The 21207-nt window shown below is 36.5% G+C and overlaps 1 protein-coding gene across 2 annotated transcripts in view; it reads left to right on the top strand.

Annotated features, from left to right (window-relative positions):
- LOC128996717 (ligand of Numb protein X 2-like) overlaps positions 1-21207 on the top strand; it is an 87756-nt gene that overhangs the window by 37422 nt on the left and 29127 nt on the right. For both annotated transcript variants that reach the window (XM_054422162.1, XM_054422163.1), the window contains exon 2: positions 14216-14342. In XM_054422162.1, coding sequence (XP_054278137.1) covers positions 14216-14342 — 127 coding nt within the window. The remainder of the gene's footprint in view (positions 1-14215; positions 14343-21207) is intronic.

Genomic DNA, 21207 nt, shown 5'->3' with positions numbered 1-21207 from the left:
TCACATTCACGTGTATAAACAAATGAATCCGTAGGAATCTTGACTGCAGCAGATTCGTGATTAACCGTAAGCCTAAAAGGCTTAAGTTTACTAAGTAAACCTAAAAGGTTTAGTCAGTCTAGAGTTTGACTGGATTAAAGATACATTTTTGTAAAAGTAGGCTAAGTTAATTTTGTAAAAATGATTTCAACTCGTATACTAATTTAATTTCGGCATATGACACTGTTATCCGTAAAAATATGTTGGAGAGAAGACAAGCTTCATAAAATCTCTCGGAACCTGAAAGTGAATTTACCGTAACAAAAATCATGGGGAAGTAAATAAGATTCATGCCAAGTCGTTTATTCTCCGTTCTATTTAGGTATCTGCATTTAGCCTCATTTTTCGCACATCAAATAGAAATGTATTTTATTTTAGAGATAAATCGGCTAACAGTCATTTTCGAGAACTTATGTTTACATTTGCACATCTTTCCGCTTTCCAGCATTTTCTACACTTTAAGAGAGAATAAGGTTAGGATTTCAAAACTTACTATCCTAAAACCAGCTTATTTCCCCCTAAATCAGCTCGATTACCCCTAAATCAGATCGATTTCCCTAAAATCAACTCGATTATCCCCTAAAATCAGCTCAATTTTCCCTCAAACCAGCTCGATTATCCCCCAAACCAGCTTGATTATCCCCCAAACCAGCTCGATTATCCCCCAAACCAGCTCGATTATCCCCTAAAATCAGCTCGATTATCCCCTAAAATCAGCTCGATTATCCCTAAAATCAGCTCGACTATCCCCTAAAATCAGCTCGATTATCCCTAAAACAGCTCGATTATCCCCTAAAATCAGCTCAATTTTCTCTAAAATCAGTTAGATTTCAAACCTTACCATAGCCACTGTCCCGGCGAGTACAGGAAGGTTTTTACTCTGTGACATTTTCACTTTCTCTAGTCACGTCTCTCGTCGTCGTAAAAACACTCGGAGAAATGCGAAATAAATCCACTCTCGGCTCTGAAAGCCCTTTGTCCATGCGAAACCTCATCATAGGATAGTTATCGATGGCAGTACGTGCTGTACGAGAGAAAGCGCTACGTTGCAATGCTAATATGCGTAGAGTTGATCTATGTTTGGCTGATGTATATTCTCTACATTTTTTTTTCAAGTTAAAATAAGAAAAAAATCTTCTTGGATCATAGTTACTACGAATTTATTATATTTTATATTTGCTTAGCTTGTCAACAGGGTTTGACTGTACAATTTCCATACTCGTAGTCATCATTTGGACGTGACTTCGAGATGTGCCTAAAATACCAACGTTTCGGAGATGTTGCAGTTTCCATCATCAGGGTGCAGATTTAATAGTGAAGTCAAAACAAACACATCTGTGTTTTATGATGGTCTGATGTAATGTCTAAAGCGTTTCCGTACTAAAGCCTAGCATCAATGAAGGTAGAACATAATAAAACAAATAACTGAAAGTAAATAGGAAGCCAGATGACTTTCAAATAATTTCCACAGTAATTTCTTACAAATCTATAATTCCAACATCATATTGAGTCAAAACTCCTCTAGTATTAGATTATCCTTGTAGATTTTAAATACAGGAAATAGGCAGATCTCTTGACCTCATTCTCTCTCTGTTGCATCTGACGTATAATCAAGGAATGCGCAATCAATATAATCTGCCTAAAAGAATTGGTCCACATTACTAAACACGTAATCAAGTGAAATCTGTATACGTGCGGGGGCAGCTGTATGGGTCAGGCGGGTTCACAGTTGTTCACTCTCGCTGTTATATCATTGTTGGGCGCGCCTTGCCCGCGGGGCGGCGTGTGAACTGGTCTTCCGACTTGGGATACAGCACAGGTCAAAGTACAAGATGTGATAAGCTGAAAAAATTTACAAAATCTCATCGAATTGTGAGCTGAAAGCAGGTAGACTTCCGTATCTGTTGGCACAAACAAACGAATGAAAATATCGAGGATTCGATTGTTTCATTCGATATATCGTTTGGTTAGTTAGGTTAGGTTAACCTTACTTTACTAACCAAACGATATATCGATCGATATTTTTATTCGGCTGTTTGTGCCAACAGATACGGAAGTCTACCCCTGCAAACTAAGGAACAATTTAGGCTCGTCACACACTGCCTCCGGTCCGGTAAAATCGAATGCAAAAAACCTAAGAGTCGTACATTGATCTGTTTTGTTAAAAATGAGTCTTGAGCAGTATGCTATGAAAGAATCTGACTAAAACTGTGTTTCATTGGGGAATAGTTACATTCACAAAAACTAATGTTTCCTAAGTATGTATATGTTCATAGTAATCTAGAATAAACACAGTGCTAGCTTATTGTTATTGTTTGATAGTACTATTGACTTTTAACAGTTTAAGTAGACTACTAATTCAAAATTAAAATCTGAAAGTGTGTTTATTCGTTTCGTGTTAGTGACAAATTGCGATCATGTTCACTTTTTGCTTTTCACTTGTTTTAGGGCGTATTTTACTATTTGTGCTTACTCTTGTTCTACAATGCCACAGAAGAATCTGTTTATGATGTGACTCTTTTATTTCTATATTTTTAAAATTGGTTAAAAAAAACATCACACTCATATACACCTCCATCGGAACTACTTCAATATTGACTCCAACCACAATGGTGATAAATCTGTAAAAAGTATATTTAATCTATGGAGGAAGTGAAACCCTCTCATACAAATGTCTAAAGACAGGTTTTGCCAATGTATATGACAGATGTGTGTAGACCTTTGTAAACAATAGCGCTAATTCTCTTAGCACCCTTCTTGTTACCTCATACTTCGAAGATGAGTTGTTGGCAGGTGTCATAACTTTCTTTGCCAAATGTTGACGTAATAGACTATTCAGTCTCCTTCCAATAAGATTACCTTATTGGTTAGGGTATGCATATAACAAATAACGAGAAAATATACGTTAAATGTTTGGAAATTATAAATAAATAGTATAATTTCTCAACTAAAAATTAAATTATAACAAAATAATTCGAAGTAAAAAAATACTTAAACAAAATCGTCGAACAAACTACAAGTGACGATTGTATAGAAATGCTGTTATTGTATACGATACTTGTTTAAAAGTTCAAACTGTTCATGAATTCAGTAAAGTTTATTAATGTTGTATTGAGTTTTCAGAAACTTTTATAAGATTTAATCATGAAGTTCAGCTTAAGTTTGTTTGGAAACTGTAATTTAACACTTTGTGTTAACTGAATGGTAATTTAAAATGTGTAAAGTTATGTAGTAATCACCGATACTATTGTTTAAACCCCTATAGATACCCTGTACATATTGTTACAACTATTTTAAATATAATTCTGTTTTAAAGAAATATTATTGTTCTAAATTATAAGATTTTTACACTTCATAAGCTCCTTTAATCGCTTTACTCTTAACAATACAATCTCATATTGCAAACTAATCTACAAACAAGAACTCAGACCAAGATCTAATCTAAAAGGGAAAAACAAACATTAAACAGCTTGACTTACAGTTAGGTTAGTTAACCACTGATAAATCAATAAGAAGTGGTAAAATACATTTTAATAAATCTTACCTAATCAAAACTATGTAACCAAACGTTAACTCCCCTAGCGTAAAACTGTAACAAAATATATCGTACCATTTATAGTGATATCCGTGGATAAGTAAAGTTACGTTTGGTTTTCCTGCTTTAAATTAAGTTTTAAGTTAATAAATGTAGAATAAATAAAGAGTTAAAATTGTATCAACTTTCTTTCTTTTGTATTAGTTTATTTACAATCAATTATTTCCATCGAAACCAAAAATAAAAACCAGCTGTCTCAGCACACTCCCACATCATTAGTTAGTTGTTCTGGGCCCCTTTTTTCTTTCCGGAATTCACGTCAGAGACTTCAATGGGATACAACAAGTTAATAGGTCTGGTGATGTATTTCCCAGATCCTAACTTTAATTTGGCACTTCTTACGTTTCCATCAGCACTGACGTTAAGGACTTCTATTTTCCCAAGTCGCCATGTCCCTCTGGGTAATGTGTCGTGAACATGAACTACATCACCAACTTGTGGATGTTGGGTTGACAGAATTCTTCCTTGTTTGATATTATGTTGAGTTCTCTCCCTTAAACTCAACAGATAGTCTTTCTTCCAAATCTTCCAAAAGCTATTTAAGTTGTTGGCTCCCTTTTTCCACATCTTTAATAAGTCCGATTCAGTCACTTTAGAAATAAACTCCATGTCGTTTTCTTGACATTCATTCAAACTATTTACAAAACCATTTTTTCCATGGAAGTTAAGGAAGTGGCCAGGAGTTATAATAAAGTCAGTCAAACTTTGATCTGAGGAAGATACATAAACTAGTGGTCTTGAGTTGACAACAGCTTCTATTTCAATCATCACAGTGTCGAGTTGTGATTTAGTCAGAGTAACTGAACCAATACTCTTTCTTAAACATCTCTTTATCAAAGATATCAACCTCTCGTACATTCCTCCCATCCAAGGTGCAAACTCTGGGATGTAAGTAAATTCGATGTGGTTTTCACTTACATAAGACAGTAATTCTGGTGTATCGAGATGTTCAACAAACATATCATTCAAGAACGAGGAAGCCTTCTTAAACTGAGTAGCGTTGTCCAAGTAAATCTTCTTCGGAGTACCTCTTCTTCCCACAAACCTCCTGAGAGATAGTAAGAATTCTTCTGACGACAAGTTATTGGTGATCTCTAAATGAACAGCTCTCGTGACTAAACAGGTGAATATGCAACCGTAAACTTTTGAAACTTCAACTCTAGAATCTTGAAAGGATTTAATGTAGAGAGGGCCAAAGTAGTCAAGTCCTGTAAATTGGAAAGGTATACTTTCAGTCACCCGTTCTGTTGGAAGCGAGGGTATTTGGGGCAGCTTGTATGGTCCACCTTCGTATTTTAAACATTTCAAACATTTTCGCAAAACTCTGTTGACTTCAGCTCTGCCATGGATTATCCAGAAGGATTTCCGAAGTTCCGAGAGAGTTTGTTGCACTCCCATGTGAAAAATCTTACAGTGACACTCTTCTATGAGCAGTTGAGTAAATAAATCGTTCTTTGGTAGAAGTATAGGGAACTTGCAATATTCTTCAAGGTCTGCATTTGAGATCCTACCCTTACATCTGATAAGTCCATTCATATCAACGAATAGGCCAAGTTGATTCTGCAATCTATCATACCTACCATCTCTTATATTACTTAGTGTTTCACTAAAACAAGTGTTTTGAACATGTTTGATCCACGATAAACGAGCATCTTTGAGTTCTTCAGATGTAGGAATAACATTATTTGGTTGTTTATTCCGTCTGCATCCACTTATAAACCTTTTACAAAAAACTGTTGTCAAAATCAGTTTCGAAAGTAATGAAAACCTTTGTATATCTATGCCAAAAGGACTACTAGTTTCACTCACGTCTTCGGTCTTTGTAGTCAAGGTGACGACGTTTTCTTCAATAGTTTCAACCATATCGTCTTCAGTTAATGGCTTGTTAAAATCAGAAGACCAATCCGGCCACAAGTCTTGACTACAAGACAGCCATTGTGGACCTGACCACCATTCATTGCAGTGTTTCAGATTATCCACCGTTTTACCTCGAGTCGCCATATCAGCTGGATTTTCGTCAGTAGGAACGTATCTAAATTGCGTCTCGGTGTTGGTTTTGATCTCCATTACTCTTCTCTCCACAAACTTAGGAAGCAGCTTTGTTGTGCTAATCCAACGTAACACGCATTGTGAATCAGTCCACAGTATCTTATTTACAACAGGAAATTTTAAGGATTCTTCCACAAAACGTAATGCTCTTGTTCCAATCAACACTCCTAAAAGTTCGAGTCTTGGAAGGGTAATTTTCGGCTTTGACTTTGGAGTTAAATGGCTTTTACAAAACATGAGAGTCACTTTGACAGTCTCCTTACTAATTAATTTGATATACACAGCACACAAATATACATCCTTTGATGCATCCGTAAAACTATGGAGCTCTACATGATCTGCTCGTAATCCTGCAAATCGAGGAATAGAAACTTCAGTTACTTTAATAATATCATCACATATAATATTCCATTCCCTACATTTAGGCTCATCTAGTAATTCGTCCCAATCCAAATTGTCTTCCCACAACTGTTTGAGAAAGATTTTAGCCTTCAGTGTTACAGGGGATAATAACCCTAAGGGATCAAAAACGGATGATATAGTACTTAAAACTTGTCTTTTTGAAATAGGTTTGTTTCTGTCATTGTTAACAGGTTTTATGTGAAGATTGTCAAGATTGGTGTTCCATCTTAAACCAAGAACATTAACATCAGTAGGATTCTCAGTTGTAGTTTTTTCCATTGGTATTTGTGTCATTAGTGTCTTTGAGTTTGAAGACCAACATCTAAGGTTCATGTTAATATCAGAGAACAAACTAGAAGCAGTTGTAAATAGTGTTGTGGCCTCTTGATCTGTGTCACATCCGGTAACCACATTATCAACATAAAATGAAGACTTCAACCTTTCATTAAGATTATCAAGTTCACAATTTGACAAATGATGAAAAACAGTAGCACTGAGTAAAAATGGACTGGATATGATTCCAAACGGAACCCTACAAAATCGATACTCCTCAATATTATCCTTAGTAGGTGCTGACAAAGGATCTTTGAGCCACAGAAATCTAGTTACATCTCTATCTGGAGTTTGAAGATTTATTTGAAGGAATGCTTTCTCAATATCAGCAATAATTCCAATAGCATTCATTCTAAAACGTAAAAGTAAACTACATAGGTTTTCCAAAATTACAGGTCCACGGTAAAGACAATCATTAAGACTATTGTTGCCTTTTCTGGTTTTGGCTGACGCGTCATACACTATCCTAAGTTTAGTTGAGGTTTTCGACTCAGTGATAATAGGGTGATGAGGTATATAGTGAAGGACTCCATCGTTTCTGTCTGAAAAACTCACTCGTTCGATTATACCGTCTTTCAATTGGGTTTGAATTACCGAGTCGTATTCACATAGAAGATTATGTTTGTCTGAAAGTCTATCTGTTAAAGATTTCAAACGACCGAGAGAAAGATTGTAGTTTGTGGGTAAATTTGGAGGATAATCTTTCCAAGGCCAGGAAACTGAATAACGACCATTCTCAAATTTAACAGTCTCATTAAATTTAATCAATGCGATGTCATCATCTTTCACGTGTGGGTCATCCTTAATACCAATAGTCTCTAATTGCCACAAGTTTTTGATGTCGTCACCTTCACAAATATTGATATCTGGCTTTAAAGTTTGTGGTGACCTAGGAAATAAGTTGTTGGGTTTTACTAGAGTAAGAAAAGATGACTCGTACATCAGAGGGAAATGATCATTGTTATCGTTATGCCTACCAGTTACGATCCAACCAAATTTGCTATTCACTAAGAATAAGCCTAGTGAAATTTCTATCTTCTGACCCTGAATGATATCAAAATAATAATCGTTCCCTATTAATAGATCAATATTTTGTGAAGTAAACTGGCCGTCTGCTAACTTTAATTTGGGATAGGAGGAAGCAATTGTATTTAAGTTGATATTGGTACTAGAAACTACCTTCCCAGTGATATGTGGAACAATGTTTACTATAATATCCATACATGTGTCATCGTTCAGCAGTAATCGAACATCTGTTACTTGAGTCTCAACAGTTTTAGATTCACGGTTGCCGAACGTAAATAAAGACAATGATTGACAATATTTACTATTCAAACTCAGTTTAGAAGCCAAACCTTTGGACACATAAGACCTCTGACTACCACTATCAAAAAGAACACCACAACGCGTTTCTTGTTTAGTATCAGCATTACGCAAAGTAATAGTTGCAGTTTGAAGAATAACACTCTCCGACATAGAAATGAAAGCAGACTCTTTGGTATTTATAGGTACCTTGCTCGGGTTGAAGTTACTTGCAGGCAAAGCTTTGGCATGATTAGTTGATCGGGTGTCTACTTTGATGGTGTTTCTAGAAATTTGGTCTGTAGGAAACTGTTTGGTACATAAGCTTCTATTGTGATTATTCTGCTGTTTACAGTAAACACACCTTTTATGTGATTTACAAAATTTCACAGTGTGTCCCTTACTTAAACATACGTAGCACCTACCTTGAATTGCTTTCTTACGTGCCTCAGCAGATTGATATTTTGTACATTGGTCATTCCAATGTGTTCCTTCACAAAAAATACAATTTAATTTATCGTTTCCCACGAGTGAGTGGGTAGTTGTCAACCTCTTAGTGTCCGCCTGTGGATTGGGAACAGTAACAAAACTATTAGAGTAAGATGAAGTGCTAGGTGTTGAGGTCGTCAATTGCTCTGCTTTCTCCCGAATCGAAATTAAGTTATTTACAAATTTGCACAAAGTTTTAATATCCAATTCCCCAGAAATATTCATTTCTTCAACTTTCAAAACAATTTCATAGGGCAGCTTACTGAAAATTTGAGAAACAAAGTAGTTAGAAGTAACGTCTTCACCTAAGGCTTGAAGACAACGCATATGTTTCTCAATGTTGTCAAATCCTCGCCTTAGTGTTACTGTGTCACTAGACTTGATAGGTGGCATATCCCTCAAGGCACAGTAATGAGAATTCACTATTACCTGTTTCTTAGCAAATCTGTCTTTCAACAAGGTAATAGCAATATCATAGTTTAGATCTGTAATGGGGAGTCCAGCGATGCAACGTTTAGCGTCACCTTTTAATTGTGCAATCAAATAGTTAAATTTGTCAACGTTACTGAGTGTGGGGTGGCTATGAATGGCAGACTCAAAACTATCCCAAAACTCCTGCCACCGTAGCATGTCCCCTTGGAAGGTTGGTAATACCAACTTTGGTAGTTGAACATACTGGTGCTGTATAGTTGGTATTGGCTGAACGGTAGACGTATCAGGCACTGTTGCCTGTGACTTATTAGTTTGAGAAATATCTAGTCTTACCGTAAGCTGTGCAAGCACCTCCTCACAGTCCATCATAGTATTTATGAAGTCGTCCTCTGTGGTGGGTCCTTCAGTTTGTCCATCTTCAGTAATAGGCTCGGTGTCCAAACGTTTTTGAATTTCTTCCACTCTCTTTACAAAGCTTGTCAAAGTCCGTAGTCGTGTTTGAAGTTGTAGTTCTGTTAAGTCTGTAGTCTCCAAGAATGCATTTGTATCAGTAGTATAAGTCTTCAGTCGTAGTAAGGCAGATTTCAATCGAAGGTCCCATCTTGAAGTCATTCTTAGTTATTCGGGAAAGTGAAGTTCAAAGTTGGAAGTTGTAAAAATTTTGAGTAAAGAAGTTAAGTTTAGAAAGTTGTAAAAAGTTAAAGCAGGAAACCACGCTCTGCTACCATATAGTGATATCCGTGGATAAGTAAAGTTACGTTTGGTTTTCCTGCTTTAAATTAAGTTTTAAGTTAATAAATGTAGAATAAATAAAGAGTTAAATTGTATCAACTTTCTTTCTTTAGTATTAGTTTATTTACAATCAATTATTTCCATGGAAACCAAAAATAAAAACCAGCTGTCTCAGCACACCATTGGATTTTCAGTTTACAAAAGAGCATTTCCAGTCTAGTTACTAGTAAACGTGATATTCTTGTTTCACTCACAGATGAATGTAGAACTCTTTCTAACGAATGACAAAGAGAACCGAGAGAGAGAAATGAAGCATTATAACCGTACCTTTCCCTTCACATCACGAGTGTAGGATTGTATGCAATTCGTCCACTTTCGATTTTAATTGCAGACATTTTCTGGATGTCATTCTGTTCTAATATTGCGAAAATAATTTTTTCTACAGTCATCTGACAAAGTGACCTTCCTTGCACTAGTACAGAAAGTTTCTAATTTCTGCATTTGCTTACTTTTGCCACACGTTTTTTTCCGCACACCAGTATTCAAACTAAATAACACAAAACAGCGTGATTTTATTATGCACGTAATCCTTGTATGCTAGGAAACAGTAGGTTGACAACACTTAAAGATACTGCGACTACGATCAGCTGGTGCAGTTGTTTCCCATTTCGTCCAACGCTTGGATTTAACCTAACCTAAAACGTGTTGTTTGCTGTTTGGAAGACTAATTTTTCTGTGCTTTATAGTAACTGTGGAAAAATATAGTGCAAATATAGTGGAAACACGAGTGCAAAGTGCCTTTGCTGCACTCAAGAAACTCTCCACACTCGCCTGCGGCTCATGTGTAAACATTTCTCACCACGTTGCACACTATTTACACAAATCACTATTGTTTGATGTCTACTGGAAATAGTTTATGGTTTAATTTTTTTTAATATTGATTATGAAGAATATTGGAAATATTCTAGTTGGGGAAATTACCAAAACGTATTTTAAAATTGGGGGCCACTACTACTCAATGTTAGTAGTTTCACTCACAGTGCAAAAAATATTGATCTATGATTTTATCCCCGTGCTTTGCAACGGAGTATGATAAAATTATAGACAGAATTATATTTGAGCTCCGACAAAAATAGTCAGGGATACCAATGATTGAAGAACTTTATACATCCTTAACTTCTCTTTTAACGATCTTTCACTCATTTGGGTTACTTTCCCATCCCAATTGGCAAACTATTACGCTTAATCAATCCATATTTTTTTACTAATACACAAACAGAAGTTAAATCCACAACATCTTGAAAACGTTTATAATCTCGTCAAAGGCAGTACTCGACCTGATTTTTATCCAGTCTGGAATCATACAAAGGAATGAACCTGAGTTAAAAACAAAACCGAGAGAAGCTTTCATTTTGACGAGACGTCTGAACTCTGTAAATCCCCCCCCCCCCACCCCTTTACCCCTTCTGTCTGAAACGAATGTAACAAGGCTCATATCCCAAGTGGTCTGCGAGTGAAAAGTTGTGTTTCGACAGAAATGTTGTTTTAATTTTCAAATGAGTTTTGGATACATGTTTATTATTGGTTTCCATAATGGTTACGTCTGAATGTATGTTAAAAGAAATTCAGTGCAAAATTCTGGGCTCTTTCTTATCATCTAGCATTTAATTTGGGTGATATTTTGAAATTTCTTCATTTTTCTATTTCCTAATGATGCATAAATGCTGAAAACAACACTAAGATACAGTAATTGAAATTGTCGGTTTGGACCCCGATATGGACTCAGCTGTTATATAAATTAGTTCTAATGTTCTTAAACGGTTTATATAAAATCAAAACGTGCACTGGGGTAAAATTATACATGATTTATGCCTTGACAAAGACAAATTATTGTACAAGGGATGGTTAAAAAAGTACTTCAAATTTCCCTAAAGTAAACAGTATTTGATATAGAAATTTAATTCCAAAATTATTTAACCAATTCAGATTTTTCTTTAGCCATGACTACCAAAATATATTTGCGTAGTTCTCTAAACATACTGAGAACATCTTGTAGGTACTAATTTATATGATTCAATTACCAATAATAGAATGACTTATCCTAGAGTTGAGGAAATGAAGATCTCACTAAGATCTAGTGCAAGCACTGCTGTTTTCTCATTGTTCTCCTTGGCGTCTCATGGTATCTTCTTACCGTTTCTCTAGGAGAAATATCTTCATCGGATTTCCGATGATACAGTGAGAAGTGAGACAGACAGACAGACAGGATGGGATAACCGTGAGAACGGTCAAGTAACCTGATGAAGCCAAGATGAAGAGTCAGCGAAACGCGGTATCATTTGAAGACATCACTATACATTTCATCACAACGAATAAATATACAGAATCTTCTAGAAGTACGGGAACGGCGCATTATTTTTTGAAACCATTGCAGATTATGCGAACGAAAACTATGAGAAAACCATTCATTGATTTTAGTCTGTCTTGTCAAAATCAAATACTTTACGTTAGCTGAAATTGAAATCGCTAAGCAGGTTATGCTTGGTGAATTTTTAGAGCCATAGCTTATGATTTCAACTTCGTCACAATCAAACCCACGAATCTCTCCCTGTGAAAACCTATTTCAGGCTTTTAGAAGATCCAGCATTGAGATTTTCCTCTCCAATCTCCAAATTTGTTTTTGGAAAGTATTCCATCTCCCACCATGTTATTCCTACGCTTGTCAATCACAGGGGGAAAGTTCTCTGAATTATTATCGTGGATCAGGTCATATAGTTCAATGTGGTTGTAGACAAAAATACAAAATTTTTAAGTATTTATTTGTTCGTTTCAAATGCTTGGATCCTTTTTCGATGCTTTGATTTTAGACAGTTTATCTACTTTAATCTACTTTTTGGCTATATTTGAGCAATCATATTGGAATGCGATAACCTCAATTTAAAAACAGTTAATACTCTTTCATGTACCTTTTGGAACCACTCAAATGTTTACAACTGATTTGTCATAGTTGAAACTGTTGCAGTCTGCGCTAAAGAAAAGTCTGCCTGAGTCAATTAAAATTTATTATGATATAAATTGATTTATTACATAAATCTATATGCCTAGTTAGGTGAGTGATGCAATTTTCGCATAAAATTAAAAATAAGAGGTTGGCGGGTTAATCTTAAGAAAAGTCAGATTGTTGATTGTTTAAAAGTGGACCCAGCTATCATTGAACATAACCTTTCAATGCGTTATCCTAAAAGAAACTGCAAATCTAAAAAATCTAAAACGATCATTCACCACCTCTTTGACCCTCATTGCATTCATAAAATAAAAATAAATAAAATCACTAAGTATTCATACCATGGACAAAAATAATTAAATATAGACAGTCAGCCGTGCTGCGGTTACCATAGGTTCTGGCGCACACCGTTGGAGGCGCCATGTGTACGCGCTACGTAACTACACGACACTCCCAGCGGTGTGCGCCAGAACCTATGGTAACCACAGCACTGCTGATAGTCTATATTTAATTCTTTTTTACTATGTTACAACCAATACAGTGTCATAGCAGACAGCTGATTGGTTTATCACTTGACACGGAATATTGTCATTGGTAAAACATCTCAACAGATTGCACCACGTTTTTTTCTTCAAATCTTTACATTACATGGGAGTTCTATTCTGTGTGTAGTCAATGGAAGTAGTCTTACTAGAGGTAGGAGAAGTAATTGAACCGTTCAGTCTCTGAGTTTATTTGTAGTGTCGTACAACTCCAGTTCGTTTTACAAACGACTTTATTTCCATCCCGAGAGTTTGATCACCCACTTTGTCTCGAAGTCTAAACAAGCGCCACCGGAAGTCTTATCTAAACATCGTTCAACTTGTGATCTAGGCATCCGGCTCCATCAAAGAGCGAAGTGCCTTATCAATGGAGGCTTTCTTCACCTAAGTGTTGTACTTGGTATTATTGTACGTTAGGGTTGCAAATTTATATTGGGCTTAGGATTCTTGATGAGGTATGATTCGTTGGTTAAATTACATTACCTTTATTTGTAGTTACGGGTCCATTACTTCACCTCTCGGTCTGAACGGAGGATTTCATTAAGACCCGGTCATTACGAGTTGGATTTCCTGAACTGTAAACATGTTCGGAAATAATGGGTGGATAAACAAAACTCTTATGATACGATAGCAAAACTGAAAACTTATGTAGAGAAGTTACGTATATTTGCAAATTTATATGGTGATGAGGTATGTTTGAAGATAACTCTTATGTTTCTTGAAAGATATTTCCCTCTCTGACTCCCATTTATCTGTGAGATATTTTCTTCTCTGACTCCAATGTTTCCAGCAAAATATTTTCCTACTTAACTCACGTATCTTCTGTAAGTTATGTTCCTCGTTCCTCTTTACCCATCATGTCCCATGCAAGATACGTTCCTCTTTAACCATCATGTCTCCTGTTAGATATTTTCCTCTCTAACTCTTTAGTGTCACTTGCAAAGTATTTTTCTCTTTTACCCCCATTTCTACTGCAACGATTTCTACCCTCTAATTCCCATGTCTCCTGAAAAAACACTCCTTAACTTTCCTCACCAACTCGCATAATGTCCTCGAAATATATTTTCCCATCTCACTTCCATGTTTCCGACAAGATATGTTCTAATTGTCATGTCTCCTTCAAGATATCCTCCACTCTTAACTCCCTTAACACTTGTTGAGTATTTCCCTCCCTTACACTTTTGTATACAGCAAGATATTTTCAGTTTAGATGTTGGAGAGGTTTCTTCGGTGGCTACTCCTATGATCCTATGTATCCTACAATATATTCCACTCTAACAGTCGTATTCGTTGCAGGGGCTGGACGCAATGCGGTGGTTCCAGAGAACCAACGAGTCTCCCAGACTCCTGAGTCTCTCCCCTTTGAGACACGAAGGGGAGACTACCACCCCCTCCACCCCCCTGGAGAGACGGTCCAGAGTCGGTAAGTCTAAATAGTTTACATTTTAAAAGTATTTCTAAAATACTGTGTACGGAAATATTTGTGCTCATAGGGTAACTAACAATCAAAACAGCTGATTGTTTTAGCAAAGTTGCAGTAATATCATCCAATGACCACAGATATTGTTTGATGGATCTTAAAATTATTTTCCTCCCTTTTATATAACTGTTCTTTTGAATTTGGTATCGTTAGAATTGTAAAAAAATAGTTTAAATAAAACATTACCTTTGTGGTTTTGTTTCTCCATGTTTTTGGGCCATTTCTTTGATTTCTGATTTCTGACTTAACACACACTTATATTTTTTATCCCTATTAAATTCTATTATATGTCAATTTCTTCGATGATTTAATACAACAAAGTAACAAACAGTTAAAGAAGAAGAACTTACATCTTCAACCATTAAAAAATAATAAAATAGTTTTGTGAAAAAGACAAAATGAAAAATAACTTTAGAGTTTAAGAAATTTTTAACATATTTTAGTTTCTTTTTGGTACAGGAATGATTAAGGTCGGTAATGAGTTCGGGGACACTCTGTATATTGGTTACGACAAGCACACGTAATTCGTAACACCCTGTAATAATACAGTACGCAAGTTGGGTAAAGTAAAGATTTAACACGTTTCTAGGATAAACTTTCTAATTTAAAGCCTTAGGTTGCGTATTCAGAAACTACCACTTGTGAAGGTCAATGATCTTTGCAACCAAATTGGAATTCCCACCTGTGAAACCTTCTAGGAATTTTATATCCAGAACGCGGAGTCTTTCGTATTCATCGTCTGGGAATGCTAATTATAATTACCGATTTTTGTATCCACCGAAAGCTGAAGTATTCTTTATCGCCTTCTGCTAGCTTGCTAAAGTATTCCACACTTTCAGCCTTCCATGTACTTCTCCCAAAACAAAAAATGACATTTTTACGAAATAGCCCTTAAGAATAAAAACGTACATTACGCTTTTATTCGCTTTGATTCTTTCATTTTCGAGATTGTCACTATTGCACTCACATTAAATTATTGAAAAAGAGCGAGAGAATTAAGTGCACAGGTTCATTTGCTCTGGAATTTCAACTGAATGGATTCATTACAGTCGTATCACCGGTTGAACAAATAACTGGTGGATCATAAAAACACAATACCATGAAGTCACTGGCCCAGAACTGAACTGAGTTTACTATAAAAATTAAAATATAATTGTACAGACAATACGTAAAACAGAACCAGATGTTACGGTGATTAGGTTTCAGTTTTCATTTGGGCCAGTGACTTTTATGTGTTCTAATATCCTTGTAAATTTTTTCGCCCCACCTTTCACATAAACATGCAAATGGCCAGTGTAGCAGAAGGTATAGTGGTAGAGTGCGTGAATACAGACCCGAGGTTTCAGGTTCAAATCCCGCTGATTTTGGTCTTTAGTTATGTGATGGTTAAGCAACGCTCTGAAGTAATGTGTAAAGCCTGAAGTAATGTGTAATATGGTTCCGAGCTATAGCCTAGCGTCCTAATATGTGAAGGTCCTAGAACACATAAACGTACAAATTACTATTTCTGCCACAATTTAAGTATAAAAATTTCTATACCAGCATCTTTCACAATCACAGTATATTTTTATATACCATATCCTTCTCCACAATTCTTCTTTCTTTGCTTCTCCTACTATCAACTCCAGCCCAGCGTCCCCCTCCATTCCCGGGCGATCCATGGATGATCCATCCAAGGTCGTATCCAGGAGTCACGGACGACTGCTCCTGGACCATGGACTGGACTCATGGGTCGCCGCCCGCCGCGCGCATACATGGGTAACCGACGTGGAAGTAAACAAACCATTCTCGGACGGTAGGTAATCAGTGAAGCTAAAGGATTGGAAATTTTAAAAAAATGGTTACTTCATCTAGTATTTCTTAATATTTAACGTGAGTAATTCATTTAGCTTTAACCCCGAATACTCGAAGTCATGTAAGAATCTGTAAGGTCAGCTTTACTACTGTTACGGAGTAGGCTTCGTTTGACATTTCTGTACTACAATCTGTCGTTACAATCTTCATGCCTGCCAACATACTGAAGGCACTTACGTACGACAGTTTTGAAATTTGACCCAAAAGTCCACAATTTTCATCACTAAACCCAGTTGTCCTTGCACATTGGACTTTTAATGACAGTGAACTGAGGAGTTGCGAAATCCCTTAAGTTCTTCAATCATTTTTCCATTGATATAGAAACCTTCTTAATCCAGATGTGTTGGCATCGTGAACATCTAACCCAAAACACTTTGATGGGTTATGCGACTCAAAACTCCCTTCCTACATCACTAAAGGAGTACAGTAAGTCCAAACCCTGTTTCAACCTTTCTTCAGGGGCTTCTGCATTTCCTTTCACCTTTCCAGGGTTACCAAGTTGAACCGTCGTATCCTATGATCCACTCGCCTTTTCCTTCCATCGCCTACAGGCATCGATCCACCCGCGGCAACGGCTGTTTGCTTTCTCTTAATCATTTCCGGAAGTTTGAGCAGTTTCCGTCAATTCGACCCTCCAGTGGTCTGACCATCGCTGCTTGTAATCGTTCGTTTCCTCCATTCTACTTTGACTTTGACTCCAGGCCAGGGGAAATCAGTGTCAAACAGATGCACAGTCTCTAGAAGCTAATCCAGGCGTATAATGTTGGAAATACTGCAAGATTCGTTTTATATTTTCCAATAAGCTACTGATGTTTAATTAGTCAGGTCTTAAAATGAATGTCTCAATACAGAAGTCCGGATTTTAGAGTGAAGCGTAACTGTCACGAAAGTCACTATTACAAAAGTTGTGTAAGTGCTGAGAAATATTTTTGGTTTGAATTCACGTTAAGAAGGATCTATTCTGCAAATGTTGACGTTTATCTTTTGGGTAAGTTATTGGTTAATTCGTTAATTGCCTTCTAGATAAATCGAGATCTTGTTGAATTGGTGAAGAGGGCCACGTTTCGTTTACACTGCAGCAATCTTCGTGGGAAACTACAGTTTAACTCAAACAGTAAACAGTATGTATATTTGTAAGTCAATGATTAATCCCGCTATTTACCTGAAGTATACCACTTTTTCACTTATCTTTCTCACGAGACTGATTTTGCAAATTGTCGAACTCCTCCACATCCAAGGTCTGTCTCACCTCCTTTGCGAGTCTCCTTCTCTAGGAAGAGCCTATAGTCTGTATGATGGAATTTGTCCCCTAACCTTCAGTCTGCCTTGGTTTGGCCAATAGTAAATCCTAGGCCATTCTCAGGTAGACGGAGAGTCAGAAGACATGTTCCATCACAGACTATAGGGCGTCAAGTCGAATCCTTCAGTCACGGCGGTCTGTAAGTTGTGTAACAACCGTGGAAAATATTGAATAGATCACACTCCAATCAACCTCTCCATGCATTGTACCTCTGCCACCGTGAAATGAACTATTCAAAGAACATTTGTGCCAGAATAAATTGTGGTGCATCGTTTTGAGTATCTTTTTAGACCCAAGTGTACAATAATGGAGTCTTGATGACGAATTTCCATTTTCCATTTAATTCTTCGAGGTTCTGTATTTCCTCATCTGTAATATTTCTAAATAGAATAATCTTCCAAATCCTTGTAAGTGAAAAGTCTCATAACACGACGAGAAAATTAGTGGATTTCTTTGTTCTGCATCTATTTGTTTTTTATTATCACTACTTTAAAAATGTAGAGTCTGTATGATGGAACCTATCCCCTAGGTCTACCTGGGGTCTGGCCAATTGTTCGGGTCCAGATAGACGGAGGGTCAGAAGACAGGTTCCGTCATACAGACTATAGGTTTTAAGCTGAATATGATGCAAGGTAATTGTAGAATGGAGTGAGACAGTGTCCGTAGCTATGTTAAGTGACCAAGATCAGCTGTTTCTTCAGCCAGGGTTATTAATTAAATTCCCAATGATAAAGGATATCTAGGTCCAGTTTAGAGCCATCAAAACGCATCACGTTGGTTCTATTTTTAGGATGGGAAAGACTAATTCTTTCACTGTTTAAGTTCAATTACCAAACATAAAAGGTGATTGTTTGTAGAAGGAACAGTTGGAAGGGCTGTTTGAGAGTCCTTAAACGATGGAGGGCTGAAGCTTCAAGAGCTTAGGGATGAAGGGCTCTTCTTTAGTCTAGACAGAGGAAAAAGAGGGATACAAAATGTGCATTGTCACCAAACTGTCAGAAACTTAGTAATGGTGGTTCAACCTCCTAATATCAAAATTACAATATACAAAATAATTAAGACATAAATTAATGCATATGCTCTAACTGCCAGTAGGAGTAGGGCGTATACCAACACATTCCACCTTGCCAAAGAATATTGATTACAGTTTCGGTAATTGTCATGTATGTTGAATCGGTAGCTTTTTTTAATCAAGAAAGTGATGTCGTGTGTTCACATTTCGGTGACAATTGAAATTTATCAGTAACTCATTTCCGTACGTTTGCCACTCCCCCATCTCCTTGCCTGACGTTCTGCACACAGGCCGCTAAGAGATACCTCTGATTCATTCCAACATAATAAAAGAAAAGTTAAATCCCACAATTTGTATGCCAATAACTTACAATGCCACACACGAGGACCTATTACACTTGTGAACGATCTTGACACAGTAGAACGCTTAAATTTCAATTTAAGATAGACCTTAACTTGACGCCATTTGGCACTTGCCAGATGATTGCACAATGGTGCAGATGTTCAACTGGTCTGACAACAATCGATCTCTGGAGTGAAAGTGAGCAACTCATCGGTGTGGAATTGAACAAACAAGTCAAACCTTCATTGGGAATTTGTTTGTGACATCGAGCTCGAGGATGGGAAAATGTATCGAGATTATGGACAACTTGACAAGTGAGGTGTTTGGAAGTTTGTTTTGCATCTCATTCTGGGTTAATTTTAATTTCAAAGATGATTAACGTGAATGAATTAGGACTTTGAAATATATTGATGATAATTATTATCATAGATGGATAATTGATTTGTTCTATGAGTGCTTACACGTAATTTGACGAAATATTTCATCCTATTGTTTAATAGAATATTTATATTTTTTTATTAGTAGTTAAAGTAATACAATTCTGGTTAACAATTTATTTTATTTTGTTGTTGGAATCGGTTGTACTGTATGATAAATACATAATTTTAATTATAAAATAAATAAATACATTTGTCTCACGTAAACAATGTGGGGTTTTTTGTAATTTATACCAATAAATAGTTTATCCCTAAAAAACTCAAACTCAGAAGCTTGGAGGAAAGAGCTATGTCGATTTCAATTTCAAAACGGAAATCGGCTTATGATAATCTTGGGTACGATTATCTTTAAGGAAAACTTTCAACTTTCTGCAAATTGTATTCTGCAGTTTCCTTGTGATGAAATTGCAAACTGAGGTGTGGTCTAGTGGTAAAGCGCGAGGTTTCGATACACGAGTTTGCGTGTTCAAACCCCACCAATCACAAATGTTTTAGCAGTGATAAAACCAACCCTCTAGCCTACCCTGACCTGATTTTTGAAACCGGACTGGAACCTATCATCCTATTATACGAATGTACTATATAAAACAATTCTATAACAACAGCACAGCTTATCCGGTATCCCAAAGCAAACGTGGTCGATTGACAGATGTATTTGAACATGTAGGTGGATAAACTCATGTCGCGTTCACTGTATGATTCCAGAACATGAGTTGTAGGTGTCGAACAACGTTTGTCTGTCACTTGTAACTTGAAGTATAACCTGGCAATGAGCCAGACAAACTGTTGATCTTTATGGACATGTTAAATCTCTACATGAACTTTCATTCAATATATCGAGATAAGTTTGAAGAGTGTTGAAAAGTCTGAACAAAATTGTGTAGATTGCATGTTATGAACGTAAAAGTATTTCCATACAGTTTTGACTTTTTAGTTTTCAACACACTCCTGGTGTTAGGAACGGGTTTTCTTACCTTTTCAAATTTCATTCATTATCTCAATAACTCATTTTACGTTCCCGAATAACGAATAATACCATTCCAAATATTGGTCCTTCGAGGCGGATACTGAATATATGTCTAACTTTCAAATTTGCTCTCTATTCAAGTATTCAATAATCATTATCCCTCTGAATGTATTGAACTCCTTTTGTCCCTATAAAACCCCTATCATATATTCTTCCGTGCAACAGTAAATATCATAATCATAACAAATTGTTCAAATTTTGACATTAAATTCTTTGGATGCAGGTATATTTGCAATTGTACATATAATTCTCCCTCCAAAATTACACCAGCCTCTTAAAAGGCGGGAGACTCAACAGCTGTTCTCGGGCTTCTTCTCGAGCGTATCCAGGTCCAACGTCTCTGCAAGCGTCAGCTGGCGATCGTAACGGATGTTGTCGCCTTGTTGCATAATTACTGAGATAGGGGATCTTCTTACGAGAGATATCGCCAGTTTAAATTCCATCAACACATTATACAGGAGCTTCTGTTTAGCTACTGCATAGTTTTTTGTCCTTCCTTCACAGCTTAGAAGTCATAGGCTAGCCTCTAGTTTTATTCTCAGTTTTATTCTTTTACTTAGGTAAAAACTTGGGGGTGTGGCTTGTGTAATTATCACGTACCTAAAATCCAGTGGTAATTGGCGGGAAATCTGGGATCTTGGGGACTGAAGACCCGTTCTCAACCAATATAGTCCATATGATGGACCTGTCTTCTGCCATGGGTAACTGGAAACTGGCCAAGGAGGGTCAGAAGACAAGTTCCATCATACAGGATATATCAATATTGACCATGGATAAGTAGAGTGCTCTTTTCACATTGAAAAAACTGAAGCCTGGTTTTATTGTATGCTTCATGT

The sequence above is a fragment of the Macrosteles quadrilineatus genome, unplaced genomic scaffold, assembly GCF_028750875.1.
Source record: "Macrosteles quadrilineatus isolate MER2022 unplaced genomic scaffold, UCM_ALF_1.0 Scaffold_6__1_contigs__length_79288215, whole genome shotgun sequence".
NCBI classification, from domain to species: domain Eukaryota; kingdom Metazoa; phylum Arthropoda; class Insecta; order Hemiptera; family Cicadellidae; genus Macrosteles; species Macrosteles quadrilineatus.
Note: the sequence above shows the minus strand (reverse complement) of the source record. Positions and strands in the feature narration are given on the sequence as shown.